The 23,337-nt window shown below is 45.2% G+C and overlaps 1 protein-coding gene across 1 annotated transcript in view; it reads right to left on the bottom strand.

Moving 5' to 3' along the window:
• Positions 1-23,337, bottom strand: part of FAM227A (family with sequence similarity 227 member A) — a 102,979-nt gene that overhangs the window by 6,996 nt on the left and 72,646 nt on the right. The window contains exons 15-16 of the mRNA XM_078683601.1: positions 22,976-23,129; positions 22,281-22,353 (exon numbers count right to left, since the gene is read on the bottom strand). Of these exons, the coding sequence (XP_078539727.1) occupies positions 22,281-22,353; positions 22,976-23,129 (227 nt within the window). The remainder of the gene's footprint in view (positions 1-22,280; positions 22,354-22,975; positions 23,130-23,337) is intronic.

The raw sequence follows: 23,337 nt of genomic DNA, 5'->3' as shown, positions 1-23,337 counted from the left end.
CAAGAGGCCGAGGGTTACTTCATGTATGGGCGGGCGTCTCCCTGCTCTAGCCAATCCTGGCGCTGCTAATGCAGCGTCTGGATTGGCTGAGACACCAAGGGCAGGTATTAAAAGCATTGGGTATCCCGCGTGAGTGGTGGAACTGCCGCACTGTGATTGGCCATTTCGGTGGTGGGTCTACGTTCTTCGCCAGGTGACGTGCACCAATTTTAAGTTCGAAGTGGTGGATAGTAACTTCGCCCCGAAGGAGTGGAACTACCAGCAGCAGGCAGGTGTGGAGCCAGACCTCAAGTTGCCGGGCAGCGCTTCAGGGCGGGTCACTCACTGCACGGTGCGTGCTTTATAAATCATAACTATCAAGCGCGAGGCGTGTGGCTGGCCATTTTGATGGGAATGACTCTGATTAAAGCGCTTCTGTCAAGGCGCTTGAGCGTTATTAGATGGGAAGGTTCTGGCGAGGCTGTTCTTAATGGACTGGTGTGTGTGCAGCTTCCAGGCCTCGCCTGACCCTCTCACACGCCACACGGCAACCCACGCCCTCTACATGCCAAGATGACCCGAGCGCTAAGGGGGGAGGCGTGAGGGAGGGTACGTTTACTGCCGCGCACCAATGCATCTCCCAGTCATTACTGGAAAACAGGGCAAGGGCTCCTGACACGGGGAGTGTATGAATCAACCAGAAATATATATTTTTCCCCGACGGCTTTATTTTCAACATGGCACCGTGTGACAAACAAGTGTTTAAATATAATAAAAGGACCTGCCACACCAATTATAAATTCCGTTTAAGGCAACATTCACATCAACAGACACATGTAGGGACCTCGGGGCGAACCAAGGACTCTTTACTAGCCCGCCCGGTAGAGTCTGGAAATTCATATTTGCACCCGTTTTCTACCTCCTAATTAAGCATTATTTGCTTACATTGCTGATACTTTTAGTAATGTTACGTTCTTAGCAGAGTAAACGTAAAATTGAGTTTATAGCCACCCGACGCTTCTCTTTTCCAACCTCGGAGAGCACAGACAATTGGCCAAGAGGGACAGACATTTTCATGTAGTGAAAAAAACCTTATTTTAGCGTGCCTTGATGCAGTGTCTTACTTACACTTGAATATTTTATTTCAATCAGGCGACTCGAGTAATCAGGCAACATGTGCTGGGGTAACTTAGCAGTCTTCTAGTCTCGCTTGTCCCACTCTCTTGCAAGTCATAATTTGTTGTAAATTAAAGGAAACACAATAATGAAAAGAGTGCGCAGCCTCACAAGTGGGATTTGTAAACTGAATAACACTATAAATGGAATCATTAAGATGATATCTCCGGTATGAGGTCACGCTTTATATAGCAAAAAGGGCAGGGTGAGCTTCTGTAAAATGAACTGCATCACTATGTAACGATGATACCATCTCAATTTGTTAACTAACTGCTTAAAACTAAGAGTTTGATTTATTTTTTTACCAGCAAAATAGAGAAGTAAGACGTGATGTGTGAGATAAAAGAATGAGGAGGGAGCTGCCGGCTGCGTGCATTCCGTTAAATAATTAATATACAACACTCGTGGCAAAACACTGCAGAAATTTCGAGTTATTTGTATTTCCGCAATAAATTCATTAAACCCTTTTGAAAAAAAAGTCAAAGTGAAGGTTTCTGTGCTTTTCCGAGAGCTAGTGCTGCTGGCCAATGATTTATCATGATATGACAAAAACGAGATCCTCAGACAGAGACTTTAACTCCAGACGTCTGAAGTTAAAGTCTGAGGATCTCTTTTTTGTTACATACAACATCTTGAAGGTTTGAATCGGTTTTCTTTTGATCCCCTTATTAGTTGATCTAGGACAGCAAGTCTTGTCATTTACATTTCGTCCACGAGGTACAAATATTGATAGCTTATTATTTTCAGAAATGTTTATATTTGACCCTTATTGTTTTTAAGGTAGTTCAGTCAGTGGGTTACTGTTCCTCTGGCATTGGTCATTGTTTGGCCGCCAGAACTGTAAGAATTAGGCTCACTCGTCTCATGACATCTGAGAAAGGCATTTACTTTAAAATGTCACCAGCCGCCACTGTTGAGGGGTGAAACTGTCATTCAAGGCAAGTGTGAGGGCTTGGCCTTAAACATCCAGTGGAGGGTTTTTCTTTTAAACCTGATGCCTGTCATTTCAGAGCCCTGAGCTCCCAGAGAAACGAGAATCTATTTTTCTGTCCCTACAACGCCCTATTCAGTTCTGCACTCACAGGTAAATCTATTAGTGAGAAGAAGCATGAAACATCAGCCTACAACACTGCATATTGGTATACGGCTGTTGCCCAAGAATTCTTACTGGCCACCCTAGTATCTCTTGAGAAGTGTACCATGTTTCCAAACTCTGTGCCAGCACCACAGTTCACGCACTGCCACCCCAAGCCTCCTCCACTCCTTGACGTCCCACTCCTGCCCTCTCTTATTCCCTCCACCTCTCTCCTTCTCTGCCTCCCTAATACCTCTCCTGACCCTTTCTTCCCTGTGTGCCTGTTTGGTGCCTAAATGTAGGTTTTCACAAAGCAATATCTCCGCCCAGTGGGACATAGGTGTTTTGGGAAATTACTTCATCCAAAAGGCTCTTCACTCTTTCCCTCTAACTTCCCTCGCCAATGCTTCTCTATGGTTCTATTTCCATTCCTCCCCTCTCTTAGTCCCTCAACATTTACAGTCAAATTCAAGGTGATTGTATGTTACTTTAGAAATAAGTGACATAACATTTGAGAGCAGAAGCATAAGGCAGGGCGCAATGCCCTATGATATAGTATTATTAGGCTATGTTACTTTTAAAGCCACAAGATTTATAAAAAGGAAATTTTATTCTGGGGAAAATGCACCATGTTAATACCATTTTTCGTGTAGCGTAAATGAACAAATTACTTACTTCACTAATACTTTTACTGATCGATACTCTATTTAACCACAGATTCCTAACCTTTAGAATATCCCTCGGTGCCAGACTGGATCCGAAGATTTAAACAGCAATGCTCCCAAGTGTCAGAAGGTGGTATAGTGTGTTTCTATGCCAACTTCGTTCTGCCCCAGAAGTGACAAAGCTGCATATATGCGCCACCCCAGAGTGCTGATGTCAGTTTCTTTCTCAACTCGGTCTATGCCCTCTGACACCAGCCCAGAAATAATCAGTAATACCAGTATACACATTCCTAAATTAGGACCTTTTTACATCAATAAAGAGACCATTCCATAGAACGATGAGGCAGGAGGGCAGTAAGGAATCTGCAGTTAGATACTGTATCCACCAGAAAGAGCGTTACCAAAGGTAAGTAACTTGTTCTTCTGATGACTACTTCTAACTTCTCAAGATGGTGGGTTTGTGGAATGTCTCAGATCAAAAAGTCCTGCAAAACCAACCAAACAAAATGCCCTTCCCTATAGACTGGGCTAGCAAGACAGTAGTGCATCATGAATGCGTGTACTGATGCCCACGTCACAGCCGAACAGATGTCAAATGCAGGGCCTCTGCTTATCAGCGCACCGGTAGCAGCCTTGGCTCTGGTGGAACAGGCCCCAAACATTCCAGAGGCTGCTTCTTGCCCATTGCGTAGCAGATCTTTATACAGAGGACTATCCACCTTGACCAAGTCCTTTTCTTCACTGTCTTGCCTTTCTTTGCCCTAGAGAACCCAACAAAGAGCTGACCGCCCACCCGGTGGTCTTTAGTTCAATCAATGTAAATGCTCTTCAGGGGTCCAGTTGATGAAGTCGCTCCTCTTTCAAGCGGTGAGGCAGGGCAAGGAATATTGGAAGAGTGAGGGATTGTCCAATGTCTAAAGAAGTAACAAATTTAGGTAAAAAGGCCACGTTGTATTACCTGCGCCAAAGATGCTTTTAATGGTTTTTTTTATTTCTCCGGTATTGGTTATACTTTTGCAGTATGTATGTAATTGGGCCTCACAGACCAGGATGTACCGGCGAAAATATCAATGAAGTGTGTTTAAAATATTTAAAAACCCACGCTGGTATGCACTACCACTTTGTCTGGGGAAGGGGTGATATACGGTGTCTGCTCCAAGATAGTTTGAAGTTCACTCATTCAATGAGCCAAAATCACCCAACCAGAAACACCGTCTTCAGAATCAGGAGATGCAGTGGACAGCTGTGCATGGGTTCAACTGGCACGCACTTTAGGAACATAAGGACTATATTAAGATCCCACTGTGGCATTACCAATGGGGTTTGTGAGGAAACAAATGTGTCAAACCTTTTAGAAACCTCATCATACAGGTGATTTGAAAAAGGATGGTTGGTGCAATAGACAGAAAAAGGCCCAAAGAGGCAATAAATAACCTTTAACAGTGCCCATAGCAAGTCCTTGCTGGGCCCAGGATACAACAAATTACAAGACATCCAACATTGTGGCCTGAAACTAATCATATTACAGATGCCACACCAGGCTACAATCTTGTTTCAGTGCCTAGCATAAACAGAGTTTGTAGAAGGGTGCCATACAGCAAAGATGACTTCACAACTTTGGGAGGATCAGATTCAGTCAACTACCACATCTACATCTCCATGCATGGAAGTCACATCGCGGAGTCCAAGATGGCGGAGTGAGGACTCTGCTTGCGGCGCGCTAGGAGCTTTCTCCCTCCTCTTGGCGATATCGGCTATGCTAGCAGATCTATCAAAACTCCCCAACCCCGATAGCTGGTCTCAACGAAACTTAACCTAACAAAGCCGGGCGGTGAAGTGAAGTGCAGTGCAATTGCACGGAGCATACGGAGCACAAATATCGGAATGAAACGAGGTCAGATGGAGTAAAGCGGACGCAATGCCTTAGTCTGACTCACCAGTGCTGTGCCGGCTGTTTGCTCGAGGTGAAGGCATCGGAATACATCGGATACGGTCCAGAGCCCATGTCTGCCTCCTGACGCCCCCTGACGTGCTCCGCAGAGCCCATGACGGTGAAACCAAGAGAGCTCTCTCAACGGCGCCAACGGCATCAGCTGGCAGGACAGGGCGTTGTTGACCGGCGGCCTCAGTGCTGCGTTGCCGACTGCCGACTGCCGATTACCGCTGTTTGTCTGATCGACAGGGAAGAAAAAAACAAAAAAAACGCTGGAAGATTTACTACAACGGTGCTGCAACTGTTGCAACTTGCTCTTATCACAGCCAAAGGCTGACGGAGGCTGACGGATGCTGTTGCACACCACGAAGATTTGGCGAGCTGTGAAGGTCTGGCTCGAGAGAAAGCTCACTCACTCTGGGTTCATTGTTTTTGGACTGGCCAAACCAAGGCTTTCAACTACATTTGCAATCATAAAAACAGAAGATATGTCGCCCAAGCACCCTCCGCAAACTACTCGAAACACTAAAAACTCAACAATAGCCGCGGCTGCTGCTGCAACGATCACTGTGCCTGTACCTGTACCTGTATCTTTATCCACGGCAGTAACGGTAACCTCGATCCCGGGCCCTGTCCCTGCCTCAGCCCCAGCCCCAGCCTCAGCCTCAGCCCCAGCTCAACAACCTGCAGGGATCACTGTAACCAACACGCTGGGAGGCGCTGAGAAAATGGCAATGAGCGTCAAGGTGAATGAAACGGAAGCAGAAAGGGCAATGCAAGTCCCATCAGCCCAAGGAGCGAAAGACAACCTTGACAAAATCACTATTACCAAGGGGAACGATAAGAAGATGGCAGGTAAGACGGTCCTGCGTCCTCCCTTACTTAACTGTGGGACAGTTCCTAAAAAAATAATGTAAAAAAAAAATACAGACATTAATGAAAGTGCTAAAGTCGGGATAAATATAGGGGAGGGCGGAGGCGGAGGCTCATCCAACAAAAATGACAATAACGATAATACTCCTATCCTGACTGAAGGTAATAAGACACAAGAGATAATAGAGCTAGAAAGCCCCGAGACAACTATTGGGCTAGAAGTGGCAAAGGAGGTGTTAAACGAGAGAACCCTACCGTCAAACACCGCTAACCTTTCATTCTCGGCAGGGATGGAAACTACCATAGGCAAAAGCAAAAATACAGTGGAAAAATCTAACTGTCTCGTCACTGAATCTATGAGCAATTACGGAACAGAACAATCTCTGGAACTTAATGAGGAGTATCTCTCCTCTGAGGACTGTGACTATGATACAGAGGAGGAATCAGACAAACCTGCGAATAAGACCCTGACCAAGCTGCCACCACGGAAACGCAGAGGCAAGGCTAAGACAATTCATAAAAAAAAAAGGTAGAACTTTGACCAACATGGTAGCAGGAGTAATCCCCCTGAGTACAAGAAAAACTGTTATTGACAAAAGCCCTTTAAGAAAGTGGATGGAGGCTAAGGGACTAGTTAAAAACATGACTTTAAGGCTCTCAGGGGGCAGCCCTACAGACAACGATAATGGGATACAACAGCTCCAGGACAATGGGCCTTATTCAATGATGCAAATTCCCAATCTTATCACTAACAAGCAGGCTAGCGAACAGATCAAAGGGGGAAATGACCCCCCTGTAGCTGCATCCCTATCCCTATCGGATCCAGCAGCCTCAGCAGACCTGGGCTCGGACTCTGACCTAAACCAATCTTACGTTGAAAGCAGGCAGGGGAAACCAATGGAAGAGCCCAAGTTGGGCAAAACCGAACACCCCCAGCTAGATGCCATTCTAAATCTTCTTGTAAATCAAAGGGCGGAGTCGGAGGCACATTACCAGCAGTTAAAAAACGATAACATAAGACTGCAAACTTCAATAACAGATATAGCCTCCATACTAAAGGGAGTCACACAGGAGATAACGGAGCTCCAACAGCGTACAGTCTTGGTCGAAGAAAGATCGCAAAGGGTCGACGCTAATGTGGAGCGACATGACACAGTACTCACCCAGCTACAGGGGAAAGTGGACGACCTGGAAAATCGCTTAAGAAGATCAAATCTCAAACTATATGGAATCCCGGAAGGGGCAGAGGGGTCTGACCCCAGAGCCTTCCTGGTGAAACTGATGCCCCGTGCATTCCCTGAACTTTCTGATTGGGACTGGGATTCCCAAATTCAAAGAGCACATCGGCTCCCACTAGGCCAAAAACGTCTTAACAGTAAATTCTCACGCCCGTTATTGATTTATTTTGGTAACTTTCTGCTACGACAAGCGGTGTGGCAAAAAGCTAAACCCAACACTCCGATAATTATCGATAATTTCACTATCTTTGCACGCTCGGACTTAAGCAAAGCTACGATGGATAAGAGATGGGAGATGCGCAAATTAATTGACCCAATTAATAAACTTGGTGGCTCAGCATACTTGCAGGAACCAGCTCGACTCAAAGTGATCATGAACGGACATACAAACTTTTTTTATGAAGTACAGGAAGCGCAGGCATTCTTAACCAGTGTCAATAAGAGTAATTAGACACAGAGTCGAAATGAAAGGAGGTGGTTTATACCTATCTCCGCGTTCTGGGGGAAAAAAAGGGGGGGAAAAGGGGAAAAAGAAAAAAGGGGTGTGGGGACTGAACTAACACTATTAGTAGATATAAAGTCATTAAAGGTGGAGGGGGGGGGTTGTCCTAGGTTCTTAGCCGCAAGAGCTGCCTCATCAACGGCAGCAGTAGGTAAGGGGGGGGAGGGGGAGGGTAGGTCTTCGCAGTTCAAGGAGGGTGTGTGCAGGGTGGAAGGGTGGTGGGAGGGCGGGGCGAAAAGGGGGGAAGAAAAAAATATTTTCAACCTGGTAGAAAGATTCGAGGAGAGATTTATGTTTGTTAAGCACTTTTTCTCATATGTAGAAGAAAACCAAACTATGCTGTTAATAGGTATCACTGACCATATTTATTACTTTAAAGATGCAAAGGATTAGATGTATAGCATGGAACGTCTCAGGGTTAAACAATAAGCGTAAGAGACATTTAGTCACTGAAGAATTAAACTTGTATAATCCCCATCTAGTATTTCTGTCAGAAACTCATATCATAGATAGTGATAAGAAGCTACTGAACCAACTGGGCTTTGAGATGATAACCTACTCTGCAGCTGCTTCTCATGTCAGGGGGGTGGCTATATTAAAAGATAAAAGATTCAATGTAGAAATAACTAGGACGCAATCTGACAAACGGGGGAGGTGGGCAATCATTCAACTATGTCATAACAACGTGAAGCCCGTGGCATGTGTTGTATATGGACCAAATAGAGAAGATCCAAGAATATATGAACAACTAAATATAGCCTTATTAGGATGGGAAGGAGAAGTCATAATTATGGGTGATTTTAATTGCATTATGAATTGTCAGACGGATACAACACGCCCTGGTAATCATGTCCGAATGCCTAGAACCAGAACGTCTATCTTAAATTTATGTAAGCTGCATAATGTTAAAGATGTTTGGAGCTCATTATATCCGAATACCCCCGGTTATACATACTATTCCGCTCCTCACAAACTATGTTCACGCTTAGATATGGCTTTAATATCAGAGTCGTTGATGAGCTCTATCTCAACAATGGTTATATACCCACGCATCACATCCGATCACAACCCTATTATGGTTGAACTAATTACTTCTCAAAAACGCAATCCCCCTAGAGCCTTTACGTTTCCAAGGAACCTAATGTCGAATACGATTTTCATTACACAACTTAAACAACACATCATAGAATTTTTGATCTTTAATAGAAATACTGCTTCTTGCCTAACAGTTTGGGACACATGTAAAGCTAGTATTAGAGGGTTTGTACAGACGTATATCCTAAAACAAAATCAAGAAAAACGCAAGTGCAATTTAACCCTGACTTCGGATATCGCTGTAGAAGAGGTTAAACTAGTAGAGGCGTTAAGAGGAAATCAGCCAACTTTGGCCATTAATACAAACCTTAGTCGGCTAAAATGTATGACCAAAGAAAACTTGTTAAGAAAAAGGAGTGCACAGATCCACAAATATAAATTCACACAATATGAAGGAGGCGACAAAATTGGCAAAATTTTAGCATTTAAAGTAGCAGAAGATAGAGCAGAATCTACGGTCTCACAAATCATAGGAGTTGACAATAAAAAATATAACCAGACAGACAATATAATACAACAATTTGCCAAATACTATGAAATTTTATATATGCCGGAAAACACTCCTAATGGCAATACAATTGATAACTACCTAAAAGAGAACCCTACGAACAAAATAACCACCTCTGAAGCAGAAACCTTGGCTTTAGAAACAACTAGAGAAGAACTAAACGAAGCTATAAAAACATTACCATTAGGTAAAGCGGCTGGGGAAGACACCATCCCTTTGGAACTGTATAAATCACGTATGGAAGAATTAACACCCCTTCTTCTAGAAGTAGTAAATCATATAAGTAGAACAGGGTCCGCTCCGCACTCTTGGAATAAGGCGAAAATTGTATTCTTTCACAAAAAGGGTAAACCCAAAGAGGAGATGGGCTCATATAGACCTATCTCCTTAATCAATGCCGACGCTAAGATATTTGCAAAATGCTTAGCCAGAAGACTCGCACCGTTATTGCCTAAAATAGTAAGTACACAACAACACGGGTTTGTGATGGGGAGGGACACATCAGCCCATGTAAACACAGCAATAACAGCTTTCGACTTAGCTGAGGTAGAGTCTACTCCCTTAGCAATGATAATGCTTGATGCTGAAAAAGCATTTGATCGGGTGGGATGGGACTATCTATGGCATATAATGGGACATATGGGGTTCAGCGGAAACTTTCTAAATGGGATCCGCGCCCTTTATGACAATCCAACCGCATACATTAGTTATTGCGGCCTTACGTCAAACTATTTTGCAATCAGGAGAGGCACACGTCAAGGGTGCCCCTTATCCCCTTTATTATTCGCCTTATCATTAGAGCCGTTTTAAAGGCATTGGATAATCAACCAGAAATAATTTCCTTTAAAACCAGCGGGCAGAGCCTAAAAATAACCGCATACGCGGATGACATCGCCATTTATGCGACTGAGGCTACCGACTCCCTGAAAGCAATCAACTTAGAAGCATCCAAATTTGGCAATGTATCTGGTTATAAATTAAACACTCACAAAACTCAAATAATAGCTAATTTTCTCCCCCCCCAACCAATGCCTGAAATTTGTAAGACTGCGACTTATTTAGGAGTACAAATCACCTCAAATATTAAAGAGCTAAACAAGATCAACTACAATAAACTTATGAAAACCACCATTGTGAATTTAAAAAAATGGCACCGACTTCCACTAAATTTAATTGGCAGAATAAATTTAATAAAAATGAAAATCATACCCAAATATTTATATTTATTCAGATCAATCCCGTTGGCACAAAATAAGCTTTTTTTCAAAACAACTAGATAGCGCTTTTTGTAACTTTATTTGGGGATATAAGAAAGCCAGGAGATCACTAAAGATGTTAAAAAATCAAATCGGATCAGGCGGTCTCAATTTCCCTGATCTGAAACTCTACTTTTGGGCCTCATTTATAAGGCGTATCAGATCTTTATTAGACTCAGAGAATCTGCTTTTCTACCACCATTTACTCTTAAAAGGAGATTCCAAACAATTCTTGCTTCGTATCACAGACCCCAATTTCTACAAAAGGGTTACATTTAAGACTGCACGGGATTTAGCAAAGATATGGAAAGAGATACTTATCTACTGTAAAAGCAACATATATCATACTCAATTAACTTTATGGGACAATCCTGGACTACCTAACATATTTAGTGATGGGGAATCCCGAAGGTGGCAATCGAAAGGTATTAAGGTACTAGGAGACTTATATACCTCTCAAGGTATAATGGATTTCCGTACTTTAAAACAAATATATGGATTGTCCGACACACACGAGTTTAAATATAGGCAAATATACGACTTTTTAGTGCGGAAGAACTGCATTAAAGTCTTATCGAGCGGGGGCATTTGGGATATCTTAAACTCAAAAAAGGAGAAATCAATAATCAGTTTGACATACAAGATCTTTACAGACTTAAGAACGGACGATAACGAAATATTAGCTAATAAATGGAATGTAAAACTGGGAATCAACGTAACAGGAAAACAAATAAGCAACTCGTACACTAACATTCATTATCATGTAAGATCTTCTAGTCTACGTTTACAGCAATACAGAACCATATATATGCTATACTATACACCAGAAAGGATTTCTAAATGGGCCCCTAATAACAATTTGGGAGAGAAAACCAAGTGCCCAAAATGTGATGAATATGCAGCAGATCTTATACACATGCTGTTCACATGTCCAAAACTTCGGAAGTTCTGGGAAGAAGTGGGGAAAATATTAGTTATAAAAAAGGTTTCCAGCACACCAATAACAGCCCCTATGGTAATATTAGGCCTACACACTACAAATCAACCACACTCTGTATTGCTATCTATTTTACTTTCCTGTGCCAAATTAACTCTAGCTAGAGCTTGGGTCAGCCCAAACCCACCCAACGCTTTGGAATGGTGGTATCTGGTTAACGAAATCAAAACTATGGAATGTGCGTTAGCAGAATTTAGAGGTGTCAAATCATTGCAGAAATATGAGAAAATCTGGGGGAAATTAGAATTGAATTGAACTGGCATTTAGTTTCGATCTATGTTGAGTACTGTTATTCCATGAGATGAGAATAGACATGTATGTATATTATGAACCTGTTTAATTTGAAATAATATCGAATGTTCTTGTAACTTTATACCAGGTGAAAATAAATAAAAATAATTTAAAAAAAAAAAAAAAGGAAGTCACATCGCAAAGTCTCGGGTGCAGGATCCTGCCCAGCTGCTGCAACCGGAGATCTTCTGGGAGCAGAAGCCTGATTAGATGACATATGCTTATATTCAGGCGTTCTGGGTACCACATTCTCCTTGCCCAAACTGGAGCCACCAGGATGACTTTGTTCAGTAACTCCTAATCTTCTTCAAAATTTGGAGCAGAAGAAGCTGTTACAGAAAGACTTACAGGAGTCATCAGCACCATTCTATTCACAATGTATCTTCTAGAGAGGCCCTTCGTGGGCACTCCAGAGCACAAAAGTTTTGGCACTGCACGTTCTCAATAGTGGTGAAAATATATAGCCATGATTCCCACTATTGCTGGAAGATGCGATGTGCCACCTCAGGTTGTAACCACCATTTGTAATGTGCCAGGCGCCACCGGCTGCGTTTGCAGGCCCTGGCATTCAAAGATCCTGCCACATGGTTTACAACCAGTAGAATGTGTTGATGCTCCAGCCACCTCCAGAGTGAAAGTGCCTTTGTGCATAGGAGCCAGGACCCCACCAAGCCCTGCTTGTTGCAGCATCACATGGCAGTGGGGTTGACTGTGAGAACTTGAATCAGACTCCCTTTGATGGATGGTAGGAAGGCATCTAGTGCAGGAGGCATGGCCGACAACTTCAAAAGGTTGATGTGGAAATGGGTTCCAGCCAGAGACCAAAGTTCTCTGATCTCCACCTCTCCCAGATGACTTTCCATCCCAGCAGTGATGCTTTTGTCAACACTGTCAGCTCTGAATGAGGCAAGGACAAGGGTATTCTGCCAGCCTAGTTCTGATTAAACCTCCACTGCAGGTTCTTTTGCAGTCGCCTCTGAAACAGGGATGGGATCTGACAGGTTTCCCTGGTCCTAGACCCATTGACACTGCAGTTTCCACTGCAGAGGTGGCATATGCCACCTGGCATAGTTGATGAGCGAGATGTAGGATGCTAAGAGGCCCAGAAGCCTCACTGTCACACTCACCGAGACCCATGACCGAGGCTGAAACATCAGGATCAAAGTCCGAACGTCCTCAACTCGCTATGGTGGAAGAAAGACCCAAAAGAGCATCATATCCAGCATAGCACCAATAAAAGGAAGCCTCTGTGAATGCATCAGGTGTGACTACGGCATGTTGATAGTGAACCATAACAATGTTACGAGGCTCACTGTTGTCTGTAGATGGTCTATGGTTGACTGCGGCGAACCTGCATTCAACAGCTATTCATTGAGTTTGTGGAAATCTGAAATTTCTGACCTCCGAAGGTGTGCTGCGATCACCGCTATCACGTTTGTTAACACCTGAGGGGAACTAGTGAGTCCGAAGGGGAGCACAGCAAATTGGAAATGCTCCTGGTTCACCTTGAACTGCAAGTAGCAGTTGTGGGACTGCAGGAGAGGCACATAAAAGTAGGCTCCATGCAGGTCGAAAGCCACCACCCTGTCTACTGGATGCAGGACAGACAGTACCTGGGCCAACGTAAGCATCTTGAATTTGTTCAAAAGATCTAAAATAAGGAAAATGCCTCAGTCCTGTTTTGGCACGAGGAAATAACGAGTAATACCCACTCCCAATTTCCCAGAATGGAACCCTCTTTATGACTCCTTTGTCCAAAAGAGTCTGCACTTCTTGGAGCATGAATGCTGTAATAAGTGTTAGGGCAATCAACGTTGTCAACCTAAGCAAAAACTGCATAATCTTTTAAGAGCCAGGATTATACCTACTCCTCCCAGGCCAAATATTGAAAGAGGGTTCACGCCACAAGTCCTTCTCATGCTTCCAAATACTCCCAAAAGTGGGAAGCTCCAGCTGGGTCTATGTAGTTGAGATACGGTTTAGACTCCAGCCAGACTGGCACCCTGCACAAGTGAGATTGAGACAGGAAGCATTTGAATGGTTGATGCCCTTATAAAACAAAGCTGAACCGGCCTCCTCTTTGTTACCCTCTTGTCCTCACTGTTCAACGTGAGCCCAATACTTTCCTTTGAGCATCAGAGGCCCACTCTCTCTAGTTTACATGAGGAGATTTCCTCTTGGCCTTCTAAAAAATACCTTACAGACAATTTCGACTTTCATTATTTGTTGGTAGGAAATGCCATACAAGGATAAAAGAGAAATAATGTGGCCAAAGGAGGTTTATCCGGCTAGGACTACAGCACAGCATAGTTTCTTAAGTGGCTCATGTTTCAATCGTAGCCTAGCACTCTGTAGAACTACTGAGGAAGTTTTAAAGTAATTTCTAAATTCTACACTTTCTGACATAATATATCCTCCACACTGTGAGGAAGTGACGCCACCTGTGTCAGAGATTGATTGATGTCACGTCCAGCGATGTCACCGCGGTCCAAAGATATGCGAGTTCAATAATGTTAAGGGCCTTTCAATATCTATTCGGCCACCTACAGACTTTGGAGGAAATAACATCTCTGCTGTGCTTCAACTAGAGTGGGTCAATAGCTGAAAGCTTCAAATAATCAGATGGCCTTCCTAAACACTACTTTTTTTCTTATTGAAACCTTAGAACCCTTTTGGCACCTAGCATGGGTAAAACATGGCCAGCTGGTGTTGGATTGACTGGCAGGAAAATACACTAGGCTGATTAAAGTTTGAAATAACTAAGAACAGGAACTTAAGGAGTAGCTTAAAGACCATTTGGTCCCTTACATGTCCTACTGATAACAAAACAATGATGCATGGGGTGTTCTATGACACAAACCTTGCTGTCCATAGGTTTAAAAAGCTTGTCATTATTCTTACACATCACCCAGAGTTTCATCTTGAAAGGCAATGGTACCAAGTGTTGCTCATATCAATACAAAAATTGTAAATCTCATGCAGCAAGCATTATTTAAAAACTAATAATGGTTATTAAACAAGTAATGGTCCTGGTACAGACATCAGCAACACCACATTATGCAGTTTAATGGGCTTCAATCGTCTGTTAGAAGTATATTCCTGCACAGCAACATTAGTTGCGCTTTTCCATGGTTCTTAAATTCACAACATTTGGACGAAAACTGCATGTGCACAATTTTTTCAAAGCAAGACAGTTATCCAACTGAGATAACCACACAAAGTAATATAACATAATCTGACTGTGGTGCGAAGAGCGAAGCAGTGTGAGCCTCAGCAACCATGTTTGCTTCCATCTTACATCACCAAATATAGGACACCAGCAAAGCAGAGGGGACGGGGGGATTCTTCACAAGTGATCTTTGGAAATCCACGGAGATGCAATCCATCTCTTTTGACTCAGCCACTCTCAAGCTACTGAGAAGCCTTCGCGGGACAAACATGATGTAACATTTTGAGGAGTGTTACTCCTTTTATCTTCTCAGGGCAAGAAAGCCCTCTGCTTCTTTCGAGCAAGTAGACAGAGATGACTGAACTCTTACAATTCGAGTATTCACCTCCTACGATGAAAATACAAACGTTTCCCTCCTTTCTCCTCTCTTCATCTGTTTATTTTCGGGTTCAGGCAACTTACAAATGTTGCACGATAAGGTAGTGAAAGAAGTTATTATACAGATCATTCTGGAAAGTAATTTATTCAGTCACATTAACAAACAAGCATTTACAATGCAATGGTTTCGCCTTTGGAAAAGTTAGTTATTGGCATTGTAAATGACAAAATTTGTATTTATGTGTTGGTTTTGAAAATAGATAAATAAATGGCATTGTCATTTACATTGCCATTAGCTTAATCTCTGCAGTCACTCTGCACTCCCTAGCACTCCCTACTCACTCTGCACTCTCTAGCACTCCCTAGCACTCCCTACTCACTCTGCACTCTCTAGCACTCCCTACTCACTCTGCACTCTCTAGCACTCCCTCTGCACTCTGCACTCCCTATGCACTCCCTATGCACTCTGCACTCCCTATGCACTCCCTATGCACTCTGCACTCCCTATGCACTCTGCACTCCCTATGCACTCTGCACTCCCTATGCACTCTCCACTCTCCACTCCCTATGCACTCTCCACTATCCACTCCCTATGCACTCTCCACTCTCCACTCCCTATGCACTCTCCACTCTGCACTCCCTATGCACTCTGCACTCCCTATGCACTCTGCACTCCCTATGCACTCTGCACTCCCTATGCACTCCCTATGCACTTTCCACTCTCCACTCTGCACTCCCTATGCACTCTACACTCTGCACTCCCTATGCACTCTGCACTCCCTATGCACTCTCCACTCTCCACTCCCTATGCACTCTCCACTCTCCACTCCCTATGCACTCTCCACTCTCTATGCACTCTGCACTCCCTATGCACTCTCCACTCTGCACTCCCTATGCACTCTCCACTCCCTATGCACTCTCCACTCCCTATGCACTCTCCACTCTGCACTACCTATGCACTCTGCACTCCCCACCCTGCACTCCCTATGCACTCTCCACTCTGCACTCCCTATGCACTCTGCACTCCCTATGCACTCTGCACTCCCTATGCACTCTCCACTCTCCACTCCCTATGCACTCTCCACTCCCTATGCACTCTCCACTCCCTATGCACTCTCCACTCTGCACTCCCTATGCACTCTCCACTCCCCATGCACTCTCCACTCTCCACTCCCTATGCACTCTCCACTCTCTATGCACTCTGCACTCCCTATGCACTCACCACTCCCTATGCACTCTGCACTCCCTATGCACTCTCCACTCCCTCTGCACTCTCCACTATCCACTCCCTATGCACTCTCCACTCTCCACTCCCTATGCACTCTCCACTCTCTATGCACTCTCCACTCTCCACTCCCTATGCACTCTCCACTCTCCACTCCCTATGCACTCTCCACTCCCTATGCACTCTCCACTCTCCACTCCCTATGCACTCTCCACTCCCTATGCACTCTCCACTCCCTATGCACTCTCCACTCCCTATGCACTCTCCACTCTCCACTCCCTATGCACTCTCCACTCTCCACTCCCTATGCACTCTCCACTCTCTATGCACTCTCCACTCTCCACTCTCCACTCCCTATGCACTCTCCACTCCCTATGCACTCTCCACTCTCCACTCCCTATGCACTCTCCACTCCCTATGCACTCCCTACTCTCCACTCCCTATGCACTCTCCACCCCCTATGCACTCTCCACTCCCTATGCACTCCCTATGCACTCTCCACTCCCTATGCACTCCCTATGCACTCTCCACTCCCTATGCACTCCCTACTCTCCACTCCCTATGCACTCTCCACCCCTATGCACTCTCCACCCCCTATGCACTCCCTATGCACTCTCCACTCTGCACTCCCTATGCACTCTCCACTCTCCACTCCCTATGCACTCTCCACTCTCCACTCCCTATGCACTCTCCACTCTCCACTCCCTATGCACTCTCCACTCTCCACTCCCTATGCACTCTCCACTCCCTATGCACTCTGCACTCCCTATGCACTCTGCACTCCCTATGCACTCCCTATGCACGTTCCACTCTCCACTCCCTATGCACTCTCCACTCCCTATGCACTCCCTATGCACTCTCCACTCCCTATGCACTCCCTACTCTCCACTCCCTATGCACTCTCCACCCTCTATGCACTCCCTATGCACTCTCCACTCTGCACTCCCTATGCACTCTCCACTCTGCACTCCCTATGCACTCTCCACTCCCTATGCACTCTCCACTCCCTATGCACTCTCCACTCTCCACTCCCTATGCACTCTCCACTCCCTATGCACTCTCCACTCTCCACTCCCTATGCACTCTCCACTCTCCCCTCCCTATGCACTCTCCACTCCCTATGCACTCTCCACTCCCTATGCACTTTCCACTCCCTATGCACTCTCCACTCCCTATGCACTCTCCACTCCCTATGCACTCTCCACTCCCTATGCACTCCCTATGCACTCTCCACTCCCTATGCACTCTCCACTCTCCACTCCCTATGCACTCTCCACTCCCTATGCACTCTCCACTCCCTATGCACTATGCACTCTGCACTCCCTATGCACTCTGCACTCCCTATGCACTCTGCACTCCCTATGCACTCTGCACTCCCTATGCACTCTGCACTCTGCACTCCCTATGCACTCTGCACTCCCTATGCACTCTGCACTCCCTATGCACTCTCCACTCTGCACTCCCTATGCACTCTCCACTCTGCACTCCCTATGCACTCTCCACTCTCCACTCCCTATGCACTCTCCACTCCCTATGCACTCTCCACTCCCTATGCACTCTCCACTCCCTATGCACTCTCCACTCTCCACTCCCTATGCACTCACCACTCTCTACTCCCTATGCACTCTCCACTCTCCACTCCCTATGTACTCTCCACTCCCTATGCACTCTCCACTCCCTATGCACTCTCCACTCCCTATGCACTCTCCACTCCCTATGCACTCTCCACTCTCTATGCACTCTCCACTCTCCACTCCCTATGCACTCTCCACTCTCTATGCACTCTCCACTCTCCACTCCCTATGCACTCTCCACTCTCTATTCACTCTCCACTCTCCACTCCCTATGCACTCTCCACTCTCCACTCCCTATGCACTCTCCACTCCCTATGCACTCTCCACTCTCCACTCCCTATGCACTCTCCACTCCCTATACACTCTCCACTCCCTATGCACTCTCCATGCACTCTCCACTCCCTATGCACTCTCCATGCACTCTACACTCCCTATGCACTCTCCACTCTGCACTCTCTATGCACTCTCCACTCCCTATGCACTCTCCACTCCCTATGCACTCTCCACTCCCTATGCACTCTCCACTCTCCACTCCCTATGCACTCTCCACTCCCTATGCACTCTCCACTCTCCACTCCCTATGCACTCTCCACTCTCCACTCCCTATGCACTCTGCACTCCCTATGCACTCTCCACTCTCCACTCCCTATGCACTCTCCACTCCCTATGCACTCTCCACTCCCTATGCACTCTGCACTCCCTATGCACTCTCCACTCCCTATGCACTCTCCACTCCCTATGCACTCTCCACTCCCTATGCACTCTCCACTCCCTATGCACTTCCCTATGCACTCTCCACTCCCTATGCACTCTCCACTCCCTATGCACTCTCCACTCTGCACTTCCTATGCACTCCCTATGCACTCCCTATGCACTTTCCACTCTCCACTCCCTTTGCACTCTCCACTCTCCACTCACTCTCCACTCCCTATGCACTCTCCACTCTCCACTCCCTATGCACTCTCCACTCTCCACTCCCTATGCACTCTCCACTCCCTATGCACTCTCCACTCCCTATGCACTCTCCACTCTCCACTCCCTATGCACTCTCCACTCTCCACTCCCTATGCACTCTCCACTCTGCACTTCCTATGCACTCTCCACTCTGCACTCCCTATGCACTCTCCACTCCCTCTGCACTCTCCACTCTCCACTCTCCACTCCCTCTGCACTCTCCACTCCCTCTGCACTCTCCACTCTCCACTCCCTCTCCACTCTCTCTGCACTCCCTCTCCACTCTCCACTCCTTGTTTCACTCAAAAGAGGACTAGGTACACGAGCCTACAACGGGTTAATAATTAAAGGGGATCAAACAGGTTACGTCTGTTAACAGTATTCACCCGAAACACAAATTAACTCCATGTAGAATTACAGATGAATGGTGGGCACAAATTCTTTAATAAAATGCAAATGAAACACGGGGAAAACTTATACGAATCAATTCAAATGTAAACTCAAATAATCTTAACGAAGCCGACCCGATTTTATGCAGTGCATTACGTTACGGGAATGGAGGCTGAAAGCAACTCACCTGGACTTCGGTCGGCTGCGGAATGGCCAAAACAAACCTCGACGAGCAAAAAAAATAAACCCCGCCCACGGCCGCGATGACGACATCGCAGAGGCGGAGAGCGAAAAAATCTCGGGAACGCCCACGAATCTGGTCCGGCCATGACAGACAGATCTCTGTTCCAATGGCTAGCCTCCATTTATGGAGCTAGCCAATGGAACAGAGGGCAGGACTAAGCAGTACACTGTAGAGACATAAGATTTCTCCTGGGACGGACAGATCTCTGTTCCAATGGCTAGCCTCCATTTATGGAGCTAGCCAATGGAACAGAGGGCGGGACTAAGCAGTACACTGTAGAGACGAATCAATTCAAATGTAAACTCAAATAATCTTAACCAAGCCGACCCGATTTTATGCAGTGCATTACGTTACGGGAATGGAGGCTGAAAGCAACTCACCTGGACTTCGGTCGGCTGCGGAATGGCCAAAACAAACCTCGACGAGCAAAAAAAATAAACCCCGCCCACGGCCGCGATGACGACATCGCAGAGGCGGAGAGCGAAAAAATCTCGGGAACGCCCACGAATCTGGTCCGGCCATGACAGACAGATCTCTGTTCCAATGGCTAGCCTCCATTTATGGAGCTAGCCAATGGAACAGAGGGCAGGACTAAGCAGTACACTGTAGAGACATAAGATTTCTCCTGGGACGGACAGATCTCTGTTCCAATGGCTAGCCTCCATTTATGGAGCTAGCCAATGGAACAGAGGGCGGGACTAAGCAGTACACTGTAGAGACGAATCAATTCAAATGTAAACTCAAATAATCTTAACCAAGCCGACCCGATTTTATGCAGTGCATTACGTTACGGGAATGGAGGCTGAAAGCAACTCACCTGGACTTCGGTCGGCTGCGGAATGGCCAAAACAAACCTTGACGAGCAAAAAAAATAAACCCCGCCCACGGCCGCGATGACGACATCGCAGAGGCGGAGAGCGAAAAAATCTCGGGAACGCCCACGAATCTGGTCCGGCCATGACGGACAGATCTCTGTTCCAATGGCTAGCCTCCATTTATGGAGCTAGCCAATGGAACAGACGGCAGGACTAAGCAGTACACTGTAGAGACATAAGATTTCTCCTGGGTTGGACAGATCTCTGTTCCAATGGCTAGCCTCCATTTATGGAGCTAGCCAATGGAACAGAGGGCGGGACTAAGCAGTACACTGTAGAGACATCAGATTTCTCCTGGGTGCGGAGCTAAAGCTCCGTGCCCCAGGCGAAACCTAAAAAGGTTTCTTAACTTTTTCATAGTTGAAAAGAAAGTTCCAGAACCCACTGAAGACCTCACACATGAAGTTAGATTTTTCTCAGAACAAAAAATGCAGGACCATCCTCCCTGGATGCATCTCCATGAAAATTCTACCTGCACATTTTCTCCCACAAATGCTGGCTTTATAACTTGCTCTAAGGAGCATGCATGTTAAGGTTTTGAAACACCAAACTGAGCGATTTAGAGTGAATGAATGGGGCTAATTTCATTCTTCAATTTCATTCCCCATTAACCTGCATTAGAATGGAGAAGGTTTTAATGGGAAGTAAGGTAAAACAACATGATTTTTAGTTTGGAAATCAGGATTCCCCCTTCTAACTCAGGAAGGGTGGCGTACATGGAGATGCAGAAGTGTCACAGTGTCTTATCCTATCATTTAGGAAGGAAAATGAATCTAAAATAGCCGCTAGGGAGGAGTGGCTTCTAACCTAACTGACATAGTTAGACAACAAGAGAAATGCTTTAGTGCTTTCCAAATATCCAAGTTCCTCACTATGAAGGCAAAGGATATTCAAACAAAAAGTATGTCAAATTATAAATGACACAATTCTGGAAAAATGATAAATGTACATGACTGGAAAAAAGGGCTAAATTTTCAGAATGTATATCAAGTCCCAGTGTTTCAATTTAGTTGCAAACCTTTCACTTCCTTTTACCATTTTACACCAGTTACACATACACAAACCAAACCATCTGTGCAACAACTACACCCTGATTACTCATGACTTCCCTGAGCCCAGACTGATTCGTCAGAAGGGAGGGCAGAGAGTGGGGTCATTACTTGTGATGCACCACCGATCCACATATTCTGCATTCTTTCCTTAATAGCTTCAAGTTTGTATTTGATACCTGTTAGGACCAGTTTTGATTAATACACTTGGATAACGCCCTCCTGGTTCAGTACCACTTTCTGTTTTTTAGTCTCCATTTCCATTTGCCTGGAATTCTGGGATTGTGGGGGATAATGTGCCAGAAATAACAACTTTGGCCTGTATCTCACCTCATACCCTCCATAAATCCAGTAATTACTCGTTAAAGTACATAGTATGGGGAATAACATGCAGACTAAGGAACACTGGGTCCTTTCCCACAAAAAGATTATATATTCCGGGGTTTTTACCTCATATATTTTCCACCAACTCTTAGCAGATTAAAAATGCATGCGGACCAATGAGTTGTTTAACGGCGTGCGGAAACGCGCCTGGTAAACCAGACCTGATGTTCCTGTACCCAGTAATGCTAGGTGAGGAAAACACCCTCCCACTGACAATGAGTCAGAGTGTTATCACCCTTTTTGGGTACCACTCTGAGTTTTGATGGCCTCTGTTTCGTTTTAACTAATTTGTACCAAAGCCTATGATTCATGCACCAAGTACAACTGAACATCCAGACTTTCTCAGAGTCTCCTGTTGTATACCCATGGCTCAGATAACATAGGCAGTTACTCTTTCATCTCTGCAACCTAGAGTGCACCCATAAAACTTTTTTAATGCGAGCTCCCAACCTTGGAAACAGGAAACACCAGCTGGCTGAGGCGCTTCATCTCGTTCTTCTTCGACATGATGAGATGTTCCTTCCTGCAGCAAAAAGATGCACCAATGAGAATCTATCCCACTGTATCCCTTCATAGGTCCATGTGTTTTCCTCAGGGGTACTAGTGGGCCCTACTTTGCAATTGTGCATTTCAAATGTGCAATTTATCAGTTTTCAAAGATGGCTACTCTATTCTGATGCAAAGCAGTGGCTTCTATTTTAGTGTTTCTTCTATTTCTGTGGTGTCCATTGCAGTCATCCTTACACCCAAGTTTTGATGGCAGCTTACTTACATTGAATATATTGTTATTTATACACAGTGTTAAAAAAAGAGAATTAACTGAGCTTTATGTATCTTTGGAAAGGAAGTGAAAATGTACAGAAAATAAGCTGACTTCTGTAGATTCAAAAAGACCTCCCACTACAAGAGGCTACACTTAGCATCTTAAGAGATTATTTAACATAAAGTCTAGACAGAATTCAACACAAATTGAGTAGTAAATGTTCAGGGAGCCTAGGTCTACACTTGTGTACCACGTGAGCCACATAGCTGGGTGTCCACTCTGCTCCTTTACTTAGATTGGTGAGCATTAGGGTTTGGCCCTGTCACTTACTAAAATGGATGATGCTGGAGATGGTAGAGGGGTGCTAGCTTGCTCTGTTTACCTGAGAAAGTCTTTCTTTGTTTCCAGCTGACGACGGCTGAAAGCAGCACTCTCACGAAATCGCTTGCGGTAGAGGGCCTGAATCATAATATCTGACTGTTGCAGGCGCCTGAAGCCTCGGCGGATCACGCTTGCATAAGTTTCAGCGGAATGGGTGGTCTCTGAAAGTTAAGGAAATTGGTGAGGTTAACGCTAGCCCCTCCCCATGTGTTTGACTGACTGACCACCCCCATCCCAGTCTACCCCCCCCCCCATTTGAGTTAGCATTTGTGGAATTCATTGTGCAGGTAGACTTGAAATCAATATAATACCCATAGGGCTGTACCTGTTGGAATTCTGCATGAAGACGAGTTAGAATACTGC

This window comes from Lissotriton helveticus, chromosome 1_1 (assembly GCF_964261635.1).
Source record: "Lissotriton helveticus chromosome 1_1, aLisHel1.1, whole genome shotgun sequence".
Lineage (NCBI taxonomy): Eukaryota > Metazoa > Chordata > Amphibia > Caudata > Salamandridae > Lissotriton > Lissotriton helveticus.
Note: the sequence above shows the minus strand (reverse complement) of the source record. Positions and strands in the feature narration are given on the sequence as shown.